At 44.0% G+C, this 19607-nt stretch overlaps 1 protein-coding gene across 2 annotated transcripts; it reads left to right on the plus strand.

Moving 5' to 3' along the window:
- The first annotated feature begins 511 nt into the window (after positions 1 to 511).
- LOC121569337 (aristaless-related homeobox protein-like) lies at positions 512 to 17969 on the plus strand. 2 transcript variants are annotated; one of them, XM_041880213.2, is made up of 5 exons: positions 512 to 813; positions 1282 to 1861; positions 4124 to 4169; positions 6319 to 6632; positions 15687 to 17969. In XM_041880213.2, exons 1-5 carry the CDS (start codon positions 627 to 629, stop codon positions 15949 to 15951), a joined length of 1392 nt encoding a protein of 463 aa, XP_041736147.2. In that variant the 5' UTR covers positions 512 to 626; the 3' UTR covers positions 15952 to 17969. The 2 variants fall into 2 exon arrangements, with proteins under 2 accessions (XP_041736147.2, XP_041736149.2); XM_041880215.2 differs by having other exon boundaries at positions 6319 to 6644; positions 15687 to 15772.
- The last annotated feature ends 1638 nt before the right edge of the window (positions 17970 to 19607 follow it).

The raw sequence follows: 19607 nt of genomic DNA on the forward strand, positions 1-19607 counted from the left end.
TTATGATGCATGATTATTTAACTCAACAAAATAATCCATATTTCAAAACATTGTATTTATTATTATTACGCTATTATTATTTTTATTATTGTTGTTGTTATCAATATTATTATTATTTATTATTAGCAGTCTAGTATTTGTAGGCCTACTGTATAGGCCATACTTGCAAAGCCTACTATCCTTTTGAAATCCAAAAGGAAAATCCTAAATGAGTTCAGTCCATGGGAGCAGGGTTCCATCCCGGTTTCTCCAAAATTACCTTAATATACTAAAATATATGAAGCTGCTCTTTCCCCCACACGAGCCAATCAGGGGCGCTATAACACACGTCAATGCGAGCAATCAGATAGCGGAGCTTGAGTGCCAGCCAACGGTGTCTGTCATTAAAGGTTGGGTAGGGAGAGGGAGAGCGAGAGAGAGAGAGGAACGATCTCGGAACGACAGAGAGAGAGAGAGAAGAAAAAAGAGAGCGAGTGAGAGAGAGAGAGGAACGATCTCGGAACGACAGAGAGAGAGAGAGAAGAAAAAAGAGAGCGAGAGAGAGAGGGGGTGAGTGAGCGAGTGAGAAACACATTTATGCTATTGCCGTTCTCCTTTCAAATAAGCGCTTCACTAAACGGATCAAAATGACTAGTCAGTTCGAAGAAGATATCCACGACCGGGGAGAATGTACGAGTAAACCCCCCACTCTGCTCTCCTCCTACTGTATAGACAGTATTCTGGGCCGACGGAGCCCCTGTAAAGTCAGGGTGATAGGGGCACAAAGTTTGACAGCTCTACCCGGGAGACGGGAGCACGACAAGCAGACCGAAGGTAAGTCAAGCACCGCGAAAAGCTCATGAAAACACGCATGGCTTTCCATCTGGGGAAAGGTTTGCTGCATGATCCGGGAAAACGTTTTGGTGTTGAATACAGGCAAGACGGTGTGTGCCTATAACATGATAATGACCCATCAACAGCATTGGGCTGATTGCAGAATGGAAGTAAAAGTTTGCAAATAGTGGTCCATCAGAACCAAAAGTGTGACTGTGTTGAAAATAGGATATGTCCCTTTTAAGCACTTTTTCAGAGACCAAAAGTCAACTTTATCGTCGATCCGATAGATACACATATTCTAAGGTGCAGAAATAATAAATCTTCAAGTCTATTCGAACATTATCGATGATGCCTTGTGCGAAGCTTTGCGTTGAACTATGCGCCTTGTTGCACTCCATTAGCCTTTAGTTTTTTCGTTACACATGTCGCTTCAACCTATCCATACTTCTGTCACCCTCCCCATAGGCTCAACTAAAGACCCCCTATCACTAGACACAGACATGCACCTTCCACCAAAGCTGCGCCGGCTCTACGGACCAGGGGCGAAGTACCTGAACCACGGCCGGGGTTTAGTTCACGACCTCGAGGAGAAATTGGATAGGGAGAGGCTTCTGGTGGACCAAGCCTGCGAGAGCCTCAAAATCAACCAGGCTCCACAGGTGAGCATCAGCCGCAGCAAGTCATACCGGGAGAACGCGTCCCTAAGCCGAGGAGAGGGAGGCCAGAGCCCCGCTGGAGGGCCGGAGGATGGGCTGAGGCTGGGCGAGTCAGGGCCAATGAAGTTCGAGGACGCGGCGAAAGAGGAGGAGAGCTGCGGGGAGGCGATGGGTCTCTCCCGGAAGGACGAGGAGAGGGAGAGCCTCCATGCAGGGGATGGAGATGTGCGGGACGGGGAGGACAGCTTGTGTCTGTCGGCAGGCAGTGACTCGGACGAAGGGATGCTAAAACGCAAGCAAAGAAGATACAGGACTACATTCACCAGCTACCAGCTGGAGGAGCTGGAGAGAGCTTTCCAGAAGACGCACTACCCCGACGTCTTCACCAGGTACAGTTACAGTCCCAGATCTGTTTGTGTTTTTGCCTACTCCATTGTCATTGTCAAGCCAAACAGGTAGGAGTGGGCAAGAGAACAGAAACAGATCTGGCACCCAGGCTACAGCACAAACTCAATTATTCATATGCAACGTGTCTAATATTAACAACATCGTTCAATTAACATTCCTACAACAACGTAACCCAACCAAGTCTCATAAAAATTCGTTAAATACACGTTCTGGATAGATATTTCTATTTCACCTTACGATTTTTCCTGAAGGCTACGCTACATTAGTTGTACGCTACATAAACGAACAACAAGTAGCAGTAGGCTGTAGTAATAGTAATAATAATAATGGAAATAATAATAATAATAATTCAAGTTAGTAAAAATAACATTATTTTATCTTTACAGAGACTGAGATACAAATACCAGAGGCAAACAAATAACTCCGAAAATTATGAAAGAATGTCACAAATCTGGTGTATATGACTTTTTGTACAAATTTGCACGAATTGAGTGTGAGATTGTGTTGGACATGAGGTCAAACATGCATAGGCCTGGCCTAAAAGTTCTAATTTCTGATGCATATTTTAATCTATATGTCTGGGGTAACAACATTAAAAACCCTTTATCATCATACCATTTATGTTAGGTTTATTTATTTATTTTTAAAGTAGAAAACAGTCAATTGTTTATCCACTTATAATGTCATTCAGCCGGTCTATAATTTGACACTGGCGCATTGACAGCTATACCGTGTAGCTCAGTTGGTAGAGCATGGCGCTTGCAATGCCAGGGTTGTGGGTTCGATTCCCACGGGGGACCAGTATGAAAAAAATATATGTATGCACTCACTAACTGTAAGTCGCTCTGGATAAGAGCGTCTGCAAAATGTAAAATGTAGCTGAGCCCATAAGGCAGCACACCAGCTCGAAGTGGGAACACCAACCCGTTTTGTCACATTTACATCGTCTCATTGTTATTGGCGATATGGATATTATTCTCATAGGGAAAATAAATTGGTTGCAGCTCGATTTACCTTGTGCATAATGCTGTTCTATTCAACGCAAATGTGGTTTCTGGGCCTGCACAAGCTCAAGGGTGTAACACACGCACGCACACACACGCACACGCACGGTGACGCGCACCTCAACTCCTTTGTTTCATCCATTAGCTGGTGTAGGAGGGAAATGAGAAAGAACACTATATCAGTCTACGCAAATCCACCTGTTACTGACTTTCATGCAAAGGCAAATCCTTTTTGTGAATGAAGCTTTATGAAGAACTGTGAGTGAGTCACTGCTAAGGCAGGTCTAGATAAGTTTTTTATGTGGACATTTTTAATAAATGAGTTGGTGCTATTTATTTTTGATGCAATTTAGGCTACAAAATGTATAGAGGAGAATTTCAAATATAAGTATTTTTTTCAACCAAACATGAAAGCCTAATATTATTCGAAAAACAAATCTATTTGGCTAGCCTATATGTTTTCAGGACCCCCTGCACATGTCGATTTGAATATTTAGACTTGAGATTACATTTCTCTTATAATTGTATTCTATTTTACTATTACAGTATGGAATATTAGTATTACGAAATGGAATATGACATCTACAAAATGGAATATTACAATGCAGTCGTGAATTTACAACAGGATTCAGAATGTCATACACAATTATTTGCCATGCATATATATATATACATCAGACAGACTTGTGGATTCTGTTAGCCTTATCGCTTTCAGCAAAGTAAATCATCTACAGGACACATTTAAGATAGTGAATAGAATATATGACGTTTTAAACAACGGGGTAATTAATTTTACAAATATTATTTAACACTGGCATCATGAACCAAATAATACATAGGCTATTGTTGATCGATGTTGTTTTTGTATCGATGTGCGTTCATTATTTTTAAGGCGACTATTGTGGTAATCAATTTGTGCAGCCTATAGACTTCTCTTTCAGCCAAGCGCTCGATGGCTTTGTAATAGTTTGGATGGCATTATTTCCACTGACTCTAAAGAAAAGCCGTTGTATAAGGGAGCTATTATGGCGAAGAAAGGAAAGATTACAATACAATCACCCTGACAATTTCTCTCAAACCTTCGCAGGGAAAATAGCACAAAGGACCTTCATTTCGCTGTGGGTTTTCCGTGTCTGAAAAATAACACTTTTCTTGTATTGTTACCGGTGCGGGTAGGAGAGAAAAAAAAACAGCCCAGTTCTCGGTCACAAAAGGTAACCTCTTTTCCTGCCTTTTCAGAGAGGAGCTTGCGATGCGGCTGGATCTGACCGAGGCGCGCGTGCAAGTAAGTGGCCTTTTAACGTTTTATTGCTGCAATTATGGCTGTCTGTCGCTTTCAACTAAAACGACTTAACACTTACACATTTCAAATGAGTAATTGAAATATATAGGCTACCAAATTAGTAAAGAATAATAAAGGCCAGTACCACTTAGATTAAGATGTAATGAAATAATTCCCAATTTATTATTAGGCTATTCTAGTTCATGTTATAATAATTACAATAAAACATCCAATGCATATTTATACAATGTAGGCCTAGCATAATTTCAAAGCATCTTCAGATTTACACACCTTCATAGGCTATAGAATAATAATTTTACAAAGTCTATCATTATTTTTATTTCCAATATGCTTACGTTATTATTTATATTTTTTTGTTGACATGATGCATACACCAAACCAGGCAACAATTCAGGCCTTTCCAGACAGTAGCCGGAGAAAAGTATTTATCAGAGTCTGAGTGATTTATTACCCCGAGATGTGTTAAATGATCCCAATCGCTGCGTAGCGAATCTCCTTCCTGTTATTGGAAGTTATTACATGCCCCAAGGGACGTTTTAACGGCAATTAAGCGGATGCGGAGGATTCATAAATGTGCACTTAGCATGAGAGCAAACATGGGCTATTCTCAGGGAGAAAATGGTGTTTGAATTCCCATTGCCGGAATGAGAGAGGGGAGAGGGAGAGTAAGAGAGAGTGAAAATGAGAGAGAAAGAGGAGGTATAAGAGGTGAGGAGGGAGTGAGAGAAAGGGAGGGGGGAGATGGAGAGAGAGAGGAGAGGGGAGGAGGGTGGCTGGGATAATGCTATTTGATTTCCCATTTTGTGATTGCAATAGAGACGCATTGAACCGATGCTTTGCACTTGGAGCCAATGAGAGAGACCATTAAAGGTGTTTGCTCCTCCCCCCCCCCCTCTCTCTCTCTCTTATTCCATCTCTCCATTGAGAGCGTGGCTTGCATGATTTAGCCCGGGGCTCATAACCAAAGAGACAGTTCAAACACGGCGATGCTCCGTCCGGGGTGATAGCCGGTATAAAACAACAGATGTCCCCTCGCAGAACCGTCGGTGAACAAGGCACTTAATGGGTGCATCGGGAGGTGATAAAAACTCATAAAATTCCCGAGGGGCCACGTAACGCTAAACGGCTTTCAACGGAAATAGCGCGTGCGTGTGTGTGTGCAGGGCTAATATCGTTCACTTTCTCTTACTGTTTACATTTTCTCCAATTGTAGAGCCCCTGTTTCACACTAGGCAAGGGGGGAGGGCGTGGGAAAGTTAAATAGTCTTTGGAAATGACTTGTTCTACATTTTGAAGAATTTAATTTAAAGCGCATTAGTCTAATTGTTATTGGACTCTGTTCAGCCTTCATTCTCCTCAACTTTTGTGAACACCATTCTTAATTATCGTGCGCCACACCGATCTCAGTCTCTGTTAGACTGCAGGGGGAACGGATTTTAATTAGCTAACTTTAAACCAAATGACCGTGAGGGCGCGCGGGTTTTAGTGCACGTGTAATTACCGCTGACTTTCCGCCTGTTTGTCACCTCATCAACTGGAGGATGGGATCTTCCGTTTACACAGGAGCTTGCGCTGGAGCAGGCCCAGTGTGTCAGAGGGTTTCCCTGCATTCCAAACAGTATGTCACTATATACGCTACATGGCCAAAAGTATATGGACACATGCTCGTCGAACATCTCATTCCAAAATCACGGGCATAGATATGGAGTTGGTCCCCCCTTTGCTGCTATAACAGCCTCCACTCTTCTGGGAAGGCTTTCCACTAGATGTTGGAACATTGCTGCGGGGACTTGCTTCCATTCAGCCACAAGAGCATTAGTTCAAGTTCTTGCACAACGATCTCGACAAACCAGAAAGGGCCAAGTGACTCACTGTCTGTAGCAGCGATCCATTTTCGTGAACGGGGTGGTGTACCTAATAAATACAAATACAAATACCTAATAAACTGCACTGTAAAGCAAAATTACAGTATTAAGCTGGCAACTCCGGCGCCAGTATAATGCTGTAAATTTACAAGGAAAAGTTTTACAGTGTATTCTATGCTATTCACTCAATCTAACTAAACCTACATAGTTAAATGTAGCCTATATGTTCTATCTAACCTCTGACCTCTCTCCCACTCTCTATCCAGGTGTGGTTTCAGAATCGTCGTGCTAAGTGGCGTAAGCGTGAGAAGGCAGGTGTCCAGACACACCCCTCTGGCCTCCCTTTCCCCGGCCCCCTTTCGGCCACCCACCCCCTCAGCCACTATCTGGATGGGGGTCCCTTCTCCCCACACCCCCACCCCGCCCTGGAGTCTGCCTGGACCGCCGCATTTCCTGGTCTAGCTCCTCACCGTAGCAACCACTCGGGCCAGCACCTAGGGACACCGCTGGGCCTTGGAACATTCCTGGGTACAGCCGCCATGTTCCGTCACCCCACCTTCATCGGGCCCACCTTCAGCAGGTGAGATAATAGGTACCTCTACTTACATAACCCTGTATACCCATAGATATAGACAGAGGACTCTAGTACCCAAAAGCCAGTTTTAGCATGGGCAGCGCCATTGAGGACTTTCACCATTTATAATAATAATAATAATAATTGGGTGGGGCTTCCTATGGCTTAAGGAAGGATCACATAATTCCATCCAGGTCACCAGGAATTATACTCTACTTATAACACCACCTCACACCTGTACTGTCTTCTACCTAACACACCACCTCACACCTGTACTGTCTTCTACCTAACACACCACCTCACACCTGTACTGTTTTCTACCTAACATACCACCTCACACCTGTACTGTCTTCTACCTAACACACCACCTCACACCTGTACTGTCTTCTACCTATAACTCCACCTCACACCTGTACTGTCCTCTACCTAACACACCACCTCACACCTGTACTGTCCTCTACCTAACACACCACCTCACACCTGTACTGTCCTCTACCTAACACACCACCTCACACCTGTACTGTCCTCTACCTATAACACCACCTCACACCTGTACTGTCCTCTACCTATAACACCACCTCACACCTGTACTGTCTTCTACCTATAACACCACCTCACACCTGTACTGTCCTCTACCTATAACACCACCTCACACCTGTACTGTCCTCTACCTAACACACCACCTCACACCTGTACTGTCTTCTACCTAACACACCACCTCACACCTGTACTGTCTTCTACCTAACACACCACCTCACACCTGTACTGTCTTCTACCTAACACACCACCTCACACCTGTACTGTCTTCTACCTAACACACCACCTCACACCTGTACTGTCCTCTACCTATAACTCCACCTCACACCTGTACTGTCCTCTACCTATAACACCACCTCACACCTGTACTGTCTTCTACCTAACACACCACCTCACACCTGTACTGTCTTCTACCTAACACACCACCTCACACCTGTACTGTCTTCTACCTAACACACCACCTCACACCTGCACTGTCCTCTACCTAACACACCACCTCACACCTGTACTGTCTTCTACCTAACACACCACCTCACACCTGTACTGTCCTCTACCTAACACACCACCTCACACCTGTACTGTCTTCTACCTATAACTCCACCTCACACCTGTACTGTCCTCTACCTAACACACCACCTCACACCTGTACTGTCTTCTACCTAACACACCACCTCACACCTGTACTGTCCTCTACCTAACACACCACCTCACACCTGTACTGTCTTCTACCTAACACACCACCTCACACCTGTACTGTCTTCTACCTATAACACCACCTCACACCTGTACTGTCCTCTACCTATAACTCCACCTCACACCTGTACTGTCCTCTACCTATAACACCACCTCACACCTGTACTGTCTTCTACCTAACACACCACCTCACACCTGTACTGTCCTCTACCTAACACACCACCTCACACCTGTACTGTCTTCTACCTAACACACCACCTCACACCTGTACTGTCCTCTACCTATAACTCCACCTCACACCTGTACTGTCCTCTACCTATAACACCACCTCACACCTGTACTGTCCTCTACCTAACACACCACCTCACACCTGTACTGTCCTCTACCTAACACACCACCTCACACCTGTACTGTCCTCTACCTATAACACCACCTCACACCTGTACTGTCCTCTACCTAACACACCACCTCACACCTGTACTGTCCTCTACCTAACATACCACCTCACACCTGTACTGTCCTCTACCTAACACACCACCTCACACCTGTACTGTCCTCTACCTATAACACCACCTCACACCTGTACTGTCCTCTACCTAACACACCACCTCACACCTGTACTGTCCTCTACCTAACACACCACCTCACACCTGTACTGTCTTCTACCTAACACACCACCTCACACCTGTACTGTCCTCTACCTAACACACCACCTCACACCTGTACTGTCCTCTACCTAACACACCACCTCACACCTGTACTGTCCTCTACCTAACATACCACCTCACACCTGTACTGTCCTCTACCTATAACACCACCTCACACCTGTACTGTCTTCTACCTAACACACCACCTCACACCTGTACTGTCCTCTACCTATAACACCACCTCACACCTGTGACCATCAGCATCCATCATCATCCTTACTATACCACTTTGAGGAAAACAACATAGAGCCACTGACGCAGTCCCCCGCTGCTCACGAGGACTGTGTACCTATGTAAGAATGCTGTTCATCGGCTACAGCTCAGCCTTCAACACCATAGTGCCCTCCAAGCTCATCACTAAGCTCAGGGCCCTGGGTCTGAACCCTGCCCTGTGCAACTGGGTCCTGGACTTCCTGACGGGCCGCCCCCAGGTGGTGAAGGTAGGCAACAACACCTCCACCATGCTGATCCTCAACACGGGGCCCCACAAAGGTGCATGCTCAGCCCCCTCCTGTACTCCCTGTTCACCCATGACTGCTTGGCCACGCACTCCTCAAACTCAATCATCAACTTTGCAGATGACACAACAGTGGTAGGCCTGATTACCAACAACGACGAGACAGCCTACAGGGAGGAGGTGAAAGCGCTGGCGGAGGTGCCAGGAAAATAACCTCTCCCTCAATGTCAACAAAATGAAGGAGCTGATGGTGGACTTCAGGAGACAGCAGAGAGAGCACGCCCCCATCCACATCAACGTGGCCGCAGTGGAAAGGGTCAAAAGCTTCAAGTTCGTCAGCGTGCACATCACTGAGGCAGGGTTCTACACTAAGTTTTCCCACTGGTGGCACCAGCACATGATTTGGTCGCACACATTTACTTATAAAAAAAAAAAGAAGATCATTGATAATGACCTGGCCTATGTCCCATAATGTGGCTCCATTCCATACAGAACCAGGCTAATAATGACTAGCCATCTTTTAAATTAGCATGCCCTTGTGTTCTTACATTGATTTTGACAGATTTACTGTAACAGCAAAGAAAAGAGACTATTAAAATAATGTGCAAAATCTACTTATGCAGATTTCAAAGTGCAACGTGTTATTTTCTGCTAAATCCTCTAGAGGGCAGAATTTGAAAAAATTAAACGAGTTTGTTTATTTTTGGTCAATTGCACATTACCATTGGAATAAATCCTGATACGAATTTTTTTTACGAAAATTGTGAAACTAATGTGACCAGGTAAAACAATTTCACTGGCACCCTTGCAACCAATAAAACATGTGTTGCACTGCCAAGTCAAACGGTCGCAAATGCGACTGTTTTGGTTGCAGTATCGTACCCTGCTGAGGACCTGAAATGGTCCCTCCACACCGGCAGCGTGGTGAAGAAGGCTGAAGAAATTCGGCTTGGCCCCTAAGACCCTCACAAACTTCTACAGACGCACCATCGAGAGCATTCTGTTAGGCTGCATCACCGCCTGGTACGGCAACTGCACCGCCCGCAAGCGTAGGGCTCTCCAGAAGATGGTGCGGTCAGCCTAACGTATCACCGGGGGCACACTGCCTGCCCTCCAGGACATCTACAGCACCCGATGTCACAGGAAGGCCAAGCAGATCATCAAAGACCTCAGCCACCCGAGCGACGGCCTGTTCACCCAGCTACCATCTAGATGGCGGAGACAGTACAGGTGCATCAAAGCTCGGACTGAGAGACTGATAAACAGCTTCTATCTCCAGGCCATCAGACTGTTAAACAGTACCAATAGCCGGCCTCCGCCCAGTACCCTGCCCTGAACCTTATTCAGTTACTAGCCGGCTACCACCCGGTACTCTACCCTGCACCTTAGAGACTGCTGCCCTATGTACATAGAGTCATTGAACACTGGTCAGTTTAATAATGTTTTACCCACTTTATATGTACAGTGCCTTCAGAAAGTATTCATACCCCTTGACTTATTCCACATTTTGTTGTGTTACAGGTTGAATTCAAAACCATTTTCAGATCATTCCATAGATTTTCAAGCAGATTTAAGTCAAAACTGTAACTCGGCCACTCTGGAACATTCCCTGTCTTCTTGGTAAGCAACTACAGTGTAGATTTGGCTTTGTGTTTTAGGTTATTGCACTACTGAAATGTGAATTAGTCTCCCAGTGTATGGTGGAAAGTAGACTGAACCAGGTTTTCCTCTAGGATTTTGCCTGTGCTTAGCTCCATTCCGTTTTTTTAAATCCTGAAAAACTCCCCAGTCCTTATCAATTACAAGCATACCCATAACATGATGCAGCCACCACTATGCTTGAAAATATGGAGAGTGGTACACAGTTGTGTGTTATATTGCCCCAAACATAACACTTTGTATTCAGGACAAAAAGTGAATTGCTTTGCCACATTTTTTGCAGTATTACTTTAGTGCCTTGTTGCAAACAGTATGCATGTTTTGGAATAATAGCTATCCTTATGTTCACTCTGTCAATTAGGTTAGTATTGTGGAGTAACTACAATGTTGTTGATCCATCCTCGGTTTTCTCCTACCACAGCCATTCAACTCTTTAACTGTTTTAAAGTCACCATTGTCCTCATGGTGAAATCGCGGAGCGGTTTCCTTCCTCTCCGGCAACTGAGTTAGGAAGGATGCCTGTATCTTTGTAGTGACTGGGTGTATTGATACACCATCCAAAGTGTAATTAATAACTTCACCATGCTCAAAGGGATATTCAATGTCTGCTTTATTTGATTTTTACCCATCTACCAAAAGGTGCCCTTCTTTGCAAGGCATTGGAAAACCTCCCTGGTGTTTGTGGTTGAATCTGTGTTTGAAATTCACTGCTCGACTGAGGGACCTTATAATTGTATGTGTGGGGTACAGAGATGAAGTAGTCATTCAAAAATCATGTTAAACATTATTATTGCACACAGAGTGAGTCTGTGCAACTTATGTGACTTGTTAACACAATTTTACTCCTGAACTTATTTAGCCTTGCCATAACAAAGTGGTTGAATACTTATTGACTCAAAACATTTCAGCTTTTCATTTTTTATTGATTTGTAAACATTTAGAAAAACATAATTCGCCTTTGACACTATTGGGGTACTGTGTGTTTAAATTCAAGCTGCAACACAACAAAATGTGGAAAAAGTCAAGGGGTGTGAATACTTTCTGAAGGCACTGTATATACTGTATTCTAGTCACTTTAATAATGTTTACATACTGTTTTACCCACTTTATACAGTGGGGAAAAAAAGTATTTAGTCAGCCACCAATTTTGCAAGTTCTCCCATTTAAAAAGATGAGAGATGCCTGTAATTTTCATCATAGGTACACGTCAACTATGACAGACAAATTGAGAAAATAAAATCCAGAAAATCACATTGTAGGATTTTTTATGAATTTATTTGCAAATTATGGTGGAAAATAAGTATTTGGTCACCTACAAACAAGCAAGATTTCTGGCTCTCACAGACCTGTAACTTCTTCTTAAAGAGGCTCCTCTGTCCTCCCCTCGTTACCTGTATTAATGGCACCTGTTTGAACTTGTTATCAGTATAAAAGACACCTGTCCACAACCTCAAACAGTCACACTCCAAACTCCACTATGGCCAAGACCAAAGAGCTGTCAAAGGACACCAGAAACAACATTGTAGACCTGCACCAGGCTGGGAAGACTGAATCTGCAATAGGTAAGCAGCTTGGTTTGAAGAAATCAACTGTGGGAGCAATTATTAGGAAATGGAAGACATACAACACCACTGATAATCTCCCTCGATCTGGGGCTCCATGCAAGATCTCACCCCGTGGGGTCAAAATGATCACAAGAACGGTGAGCAAAAATCCCAGAACCACACGGGGGGACCTAGTGAATGACCTGCAGAGAGCTGGGACCAAAGTAACAAAGCCTACCATCAGTAACATACTACGCCGCCAGGGACTCAAATCCTGCTGTGTCCCCCTGCTTAAGCCAGTACATGTCCAGACCCGTCTGAAGTTTGCTAGAGTGCATTTGGATGATCCAGAAGAGGATTGGGAGAATGTCATATGGTCAGATGAAACCAAAATAGAACTTTTTGGTAAAAACTCAACTTGTCGTATTTGGAGGACAAAGAATGCTGAGTTGCATCCAAAGAACACCATACCTACTGTGAAGCATGGGGGTGGAAACATCATGCTTTGGGGCTGTTTTTCTGCAAAGGGACCAGGACGACTGATCCGTGTAAAGGAAAGAATGAATGGGGCCATGTATCGTGAGATTTTGAGTGAAAACCTCCTTCCATCAGCAAGGGCATTGAAGATGAAACGTGGCTGGGTCTTTCAGCATGACAATGATCCCAAACACACCGCCCGGGCAATGAAGGAGTGGCTTCGTAAGAAGCATTTCAAGGTCCTGGAGTGGCCTAGCCAGTCTCCAGATCTCAACCCCATAGAAAATCTTTGGAGGGAGTTGAAAATCCGTGTTGCCCAGCGACAGCCCCAAAACATCACTGCTCTAGAGGAGATCTGCATGGAGGAATGGGCCAAAATACCAGCAACAGTGTGTGAAAACCTTGTGAAGACTTACAGAAAACGTTTGACCTGTGTCACTGCCAACAAAGGGTATATAACAAAGTATTGAGAAACTTTTGTTATTGACCAAATACTTATTTTCCACCATAATTTGCAAATAAATTCATTAAAAATCCTACAATGTGATTTTCTGGCATTTTTTCTCATTTTGTCTGTCATAGTTGACGTGTACCTATGATGAAAATTACAGGCCTCTCTCATCTTTTTAAGTGGGAGAACTTGCACAATTGGTGGCTGACTAAATACTTTTTTCCCCCACTGTATGTATATACTGTATTCTAGTCAAGGCTCATCCTATATAACTACTGCTGTACACACCTTCCCTAATCATGTACTGTCTATACACACCATTATATATATATATTTTTTTTTTTATTCCTGACTGACATTGCTCGTTCTGATATTTCTTAATTTAGTTTTTAACTTGTTGGATTATGTGTGTATTGTTTTGTATTGATATTGTATTACTGCACTGTTGGAGCACAAACACAAGCATTTCACTGCACCTGGGATAACATCTGCAAAATCTGTGTACGCCACCAATAAACTTTGATTTGATTTGACAGAGCAGGCTCCCCTGACGTCTCCCTTTGTTGGTTTCAGTAAGATGGAAGTGTTCTAGTTTACAGCCCTTAAATGTTGCTTGGGGTGTTTTGCTCATGAGAATATTTTTGTGTATATACAGTGAGGGAAAAAAGTATTTGATCCCCTGCTGATTTTGTACGTTTGCCCACTGACAAAGACATGATCAGTCTATAATTTTAATGGTAGGTTTATTTGAACAGTGAGAGACAGAATAACAACAACAAAATCCAGAAAAATGCATGTCAGAAATGTTATAAATTGATTTGCATTTTAATGAGGGAAATAAGTATTTGACCCCTCTGCAAAACATGACTTAGTACTTGGTGGCAAAACCCTTGTTGGCAATCACAGAGGTCAGACGTTTCTTGTAGTTGGCCACCAGGTTTGCACACATCTCAGGAGGGATTTTGTTCCACTCCTCTTTGCAGATCTTCTCCAAGTCATTAAGGTTTCGAGGCTGACGTTTGGCAACTCGAACCTTCAGCTCCCCTCCACAGATTTTCTATGGGATTAAGGTCTGGAGACTGGCTAGGCCACTCCAGGACCTTAATGTGCTTCTTCTTGAGCCACTCCTTTGTTGCCTTGGCCGTGTGTTTTGGGTCATTGTCATGCTGGAATACCCATCCACGACCCATTTTCAATGCCCTGGCTGAGGGAAGGAGGTTCTCACCGAAGATTTGACGGTACATGGCCCGGTCCATCGTCCCTTTGATGCGGTGAAGTTGTCCTGTCCCCTTAGCAGAAAAACATCCCCAAAGCATAATGTTTCGACCTCCATGTTTGACGGTGGGGATGGTGTTCTTGGGGTCATAGGCAGCATTCCTCCTCCTCCAAACACGGCGAGTTGAGTTGATGCCAAAGAGCTCGATTTTGGTCTCATCTGACCACAACACTTTCACCCAGTTCTCCTCTGAATCATTCAGATGTTCATTGGCAAACTTCAGACGGCCCTGTATATGTGCTTTCTTGAGCAGGGGGACCTTGCAGGCGCTGCAGGATTTCAGTCCTTCACGGCGTAATGTGTTACCAATTGTTTTCTTGGTGACTATGGTCCCAGCTGCCTTGAATTAATTGACAAGATCCTCCCGTGTAGTTCTGGGCTGATTCCTCACCGTTCTCATGATCATTGCAACTCCACGAGGTGAGATCTTGCATGGAGCCCCAGGCCAAGTTATTTTGTGTTTCTTCCATTTGCGAATAATCGCACCAACTGTTGTCACCTTCTCACCAAGCTGCTTGGTGATGGTCTTGTAGCCCATTCCAGCCTTGTGTAGGTCTACAATCTTGTCCCTGACATCCTTGGAGAGCTCTTTGGTCTTGGCCATGGTGGAGAGTTTGGAATCTGATTGATTGATTGCTTCTGTGGACAGGTGTCTTTTATACAGGTAACAAACTGAGATTAGGAGCACTTTAAGAGTGTGCTCCTAATCTCAGCTCGTTACCTGTATAAAAGACACCTGGGAGCCAGAAATCTTTCTGATTGAGAGGGGGTCAAATACTTATTTCCCTCATTAAAATGCAAATCAATTTATAACATTTTTGACATGCGTTTTTCTGGATTTTTGTTGTTGTTATTCTGTCTCTCACTGTTCAAATAAACCTACCATTAAAATTATAGACTGATCATTTCTTTGTCAGTGGGCAAACGTACAAAATCAGCAGGGGATCAAATACTTTTTTCCCTCACTGTACATGGTATCAGACACATTATCACTCTGCCTGCTCAGTGTTGACAGTAATTAGCTGAGTGTGATGTTGATACACAAGCTGTTAGCTGAGGTGCCAAAACAGACACACACCCCAAACACGTGTACCTAAATAGGTTAAAGCGTCTTCCTCTCCTTATCACCTTATGTATTGATTTGCGCTGGTGTGAAACTGCAGGTGATTACAATACCTGGTGAAGCCATTCACAATCTGGTCTAAAAGTCTCTCCTCTCTCATCCCCCCTCACTCTCTCTTTCGCTCTCTCTCTCTCAGGCTCTTCTCCAGTATGGGCTCTCTGACCAGTGGTCCCACCACTGCAGCACTCCTCCGCCAGCCTGCCCCGCCCATCGAGACTCCCTCCATCCCTCCCCCGGTCCTCTCCGACCCTTTCTCCTCCCCATCGCCCTCCTCCTCGGCTGCAGCAGACCGCAGGGCCTCCAGTATTGCAGCTCTAAGGCTGAAGGCTAAAGAGCACTCTGATCAGCTCACACAGCTCCACATCCTGCCCAGTGGAGCTCCAGGGAAGGAGGTGTGCTGAACAGCTGTTATCCCAGCCCTCTCTCTCCTGGGCTTCTGTCCCTCACCTGTCCCCTCTTTTACCTCTCATACGTCTGGAGATCTGGGAAAGAAGTGGTGTGGTGGGTGGATCCAACCCTGACCTCTGACCTCTACCCTCTGACCCTCTGACCTTCTAACTGCTCCACCCCACCCCTTCCCCATACCCCCAAACAAAAAGCACGACCAAATTCAAAGAGCACTGGCAAACCTGAGCACTGTGTGTGTGAGAGAGCATCGTCATCACCCCCACCCCTCCAGGTCTCCTGAATGAACTTAATCCGAAGCTATAGACCCATTTCGTCCAGAATCCTCCTGACACACACACACCAACGTACCTCCATATTGTGTTAACCCCTCTCTAGCTCATGCTTCCTGTTTCACTAAGTCCACTTTTTTGTGACAGATATAAACTACGAACTCAGGGGGGTCAACTCCACGACACCTGCTGCTTGGACACACATACACATGCTTTCTCGAATCTAGAGAGAGAGAGCGAAAGAACCAGAACTAAAAAAAACAGTTGATTCAGTGGACCACATGAACCCAGTGCCAAAGCAGAGTCTGAGGTCTCCATCCAAGCCAAAGCAACCTGTCCACAGACCTTCCTGTCCTACTCTGCAACCCAACCTGAACCTACTGGCTCAATCTAACCTGCATCAAGTTAGTTCTCCTGTCTTCATTTTCAGTTCCCAACATCACTAAGCAGCTCGATTGATCATTTTGGAGTAAGAATTAAAAAAAACTAAATATAATTTTCAGGCTTTCAGCTAATTGAGTTTGACTTGAGGACAAATTACGTGAATTTTAGATTATATCCTCTGTCTCTTATGGCTGAACTGTGTGAGAAAGAAAAATCAACTGGTGTAAATATTATTGTAAAAAATTAGGGGGGGAAACTAAGAAAAAAAATTATACTTTTTCGAAACAGAGCCTTGTATATTTGAAAAGAGACCATGTTTGAGAAGTTGCACTTGGTGTAGTGTTTTATGGGCATAGATGTGGCCCTGTGTAGAATTCCCCAGTGGTGATGAGCTATCATAGGTTTTTACATTATCATTTATGTCGAAACTGTTCCCCAACAGATTGAGTGCAGGGTGTCATGTAAAATGTTTCCCAGAGTGAAAATGTTCCCAACAGGGCAGGATTCTTTTTTTTTTTTATTGTTAAATTGATTGTAAATTTCCTGGTTTAATAATAGATAGAAAAAAACATAATTTAATAAATGAGTGGTGAAATTAAATATTCCTTAGATTATTATTTCAACCCATTATAGAACTGACAAAAGCCAGGAATTTTAAACATGTGAAATAGAATTATAGAACTATTAATAAAATTGTTATGAAGAAACTGATGTTTTATGTCTAATTTAGAAATTATATAGGCCTAGGCTAATGAATGCTTCAAATCAAAATAATTGTATGATTCCGTTCTATGCTTGGATATGAATTGTACAGTTATAGCATAAAGAGTGGCTCTAATGGTTGTTTTTACGATTTAACGTGGAATTGCATTTTTGATAACGTTTAATTTTTAGATTAATATTCTGACCCACTAGCATTTCATATCGAATTAACCTTTATTATAAGTGATTCATTATCTACTTGAGGACTTAGTTGAATTATGTTAATAGTATTTAACATTCACGTCAAATTTGAAAAGTAGTTTGGAATTAGGTCCAAAATGCATCTTAATTGTTTTCCAAATGAATTTAAAAAGAGAGGCTCACCAGAGGGGAATTCAGTTGTGAGTGTGAGGAGCTGAGAAAAGGAGTATAGTGCTACCGGTATATTTTGTGTGGTGGCTGGCCACACTGAACAGGCGAACTGAAAGAGAAAATAGATTAGCTGCAGTAATGACGGATATAATTCTAGGCCGCTGTGTGCGTCTGTTCTCTCCAGCCGAGTTGACGAAATACAGACCCATATATTCATGAGCAAATTCCCCACATGTGAAACGGGCGACAAAGGCGAGGGGTTTTCAATTAGATCGCCCACTTTATCCGGGGACCTCTTTACAAAACGCGTTTTAAAGGCGCTAAATTGGTGTTAACATCTGTAATGCCATGTCGATGGAAGCGAGTCCCTTTGTCATTAATGAAGTAACAAATACTTTATCATAAAGACTTGCTCTAAAGCCCCCCTCCCTCCCTCCCTCCCTCCCTCTCTCTATCCACGACTTAATTCCCAAAATCCCTATAAAGGGTCTTATTACGCGCCATCAATGCGCTTCCTTTCACCGAAGTAATTCTCGTTCGTTTGACCCGTCCATGGTATCGGACCAAAGCGCGTGAAATTACCTCTCGGATTAATTTAGTCCGCTTTTATAGTCTCGCTCTGGTGAAAACCTTTCTTTCTCCAGCCTTGTTTTATACACCTGCTAATCCGAGACAGAATGACATCAGATCACATGGATGCGAATAATAAAGCAATCAAATATGGAGATGGTGTGTGTGTGTGTGTGGGGGGGAGAGATAGCTAGAGGGAGAGAGAGAACTAGAGAGGGAGAGGGAGTGAGCGAGAGAGGGAGAGAGAGAAATTCTCTCAACTTTCTCCAGCTGGATCAGTCCTAATTCGACACTTAATATTCCCATACCGTGCGCTAAGGACACCCCTTGGCACCCGCCAGCATTACGCGCCGTCTCACTTGCCAAGCACGCATGACAACCTCACACTCGTTCTCTGCGTTCAAAGGAACATTATGCAAAAGAAAGACTGAAAAAAAACTAAGAAACCAATTTTCTCCTGTGTGCCCAAACCCTCCCCTTCTACGTGAACTCTGAGTGTTTTAACAATTCTCCTTCTATGGAAAAAATGATTTTATATGAGATTGTCCGGGGCGCTTTAATCTTATTGTGAACATTACTAATGAATGGCAAACCAATTTGCCCCTAATATCTCGGGAATGCCTGGGGCTTTGCAGGAGGCGGGTAACCCGCTGCGCTCGAGGCTTTCACTTTCTTATCAGAGCGACAATATTGAAATGAGTTGTCGTGGCCACGGGCGCGCGCGTTCTGGGTGCTATGAATTCTCACTTGTTGTTGGGTGCGCGCACAATAAGTTGTAGCCTTGGCATAGCCTGATGGCCTGTAGATTGGAAATAGGGCATAGGCTCTGAGATTCAAACGACTTTGAATTGGCCAAAGGCTAGGTCTACAAATCGCATACTGAAAATTCCCTTTGAAGATAGGTCTATGAATAGTGTCTGAATATAATTAATTTACATTTTCAAATAGAGGCAATTTCTTTGAGTGAAAAAAGAGACTATAGACATGACCACAATCTTCTTATAAAGGTTGCCTATTAGATGTCTAAAATTGCTCTCCACAATGACGCACCCATTTTCATCACCCTGCTCTCTCCGCAGGACTGATTTGACCGCTGATTTCCGCTTCTCCAGGACATCCATATCCCAGCGAGCCCTTCCGAGAGAATAGCTCCAATCACTCCTCTCCTCACCCGGCTCACTTCGTCCCCGGGAGAGGCTCTCTTAAAGCCCCTTTGATGAAGCCACCTCGCCTCCCCCTCGGACTAGCGACGCAGACTGATGAGAGGAGGTTGGGAGAGAGATGAGATGGAGGTGAATAAAAGGAGTGAATAGCGAGGCCTCTGGCACTGGTTCCTTTCCCCTTAATTCCCT

The sequence above is a fragment of the Coregonus clupeaformis genome, chromosome 7 (assembly GCF_020615455.1).
Source record: "Coregonus clupeaformis isolate EN_2021a chromosome 7, ASM2061545v1, whole genome shotgun sequence".
Classification (NCBI taxonomy): domain Eukaryota; kingdom Metazoa; phylum Chordata; class Actinopteri; order Salmoniformes; family Salmonidae; genus Coregonus; species Coregonus clupeaformis.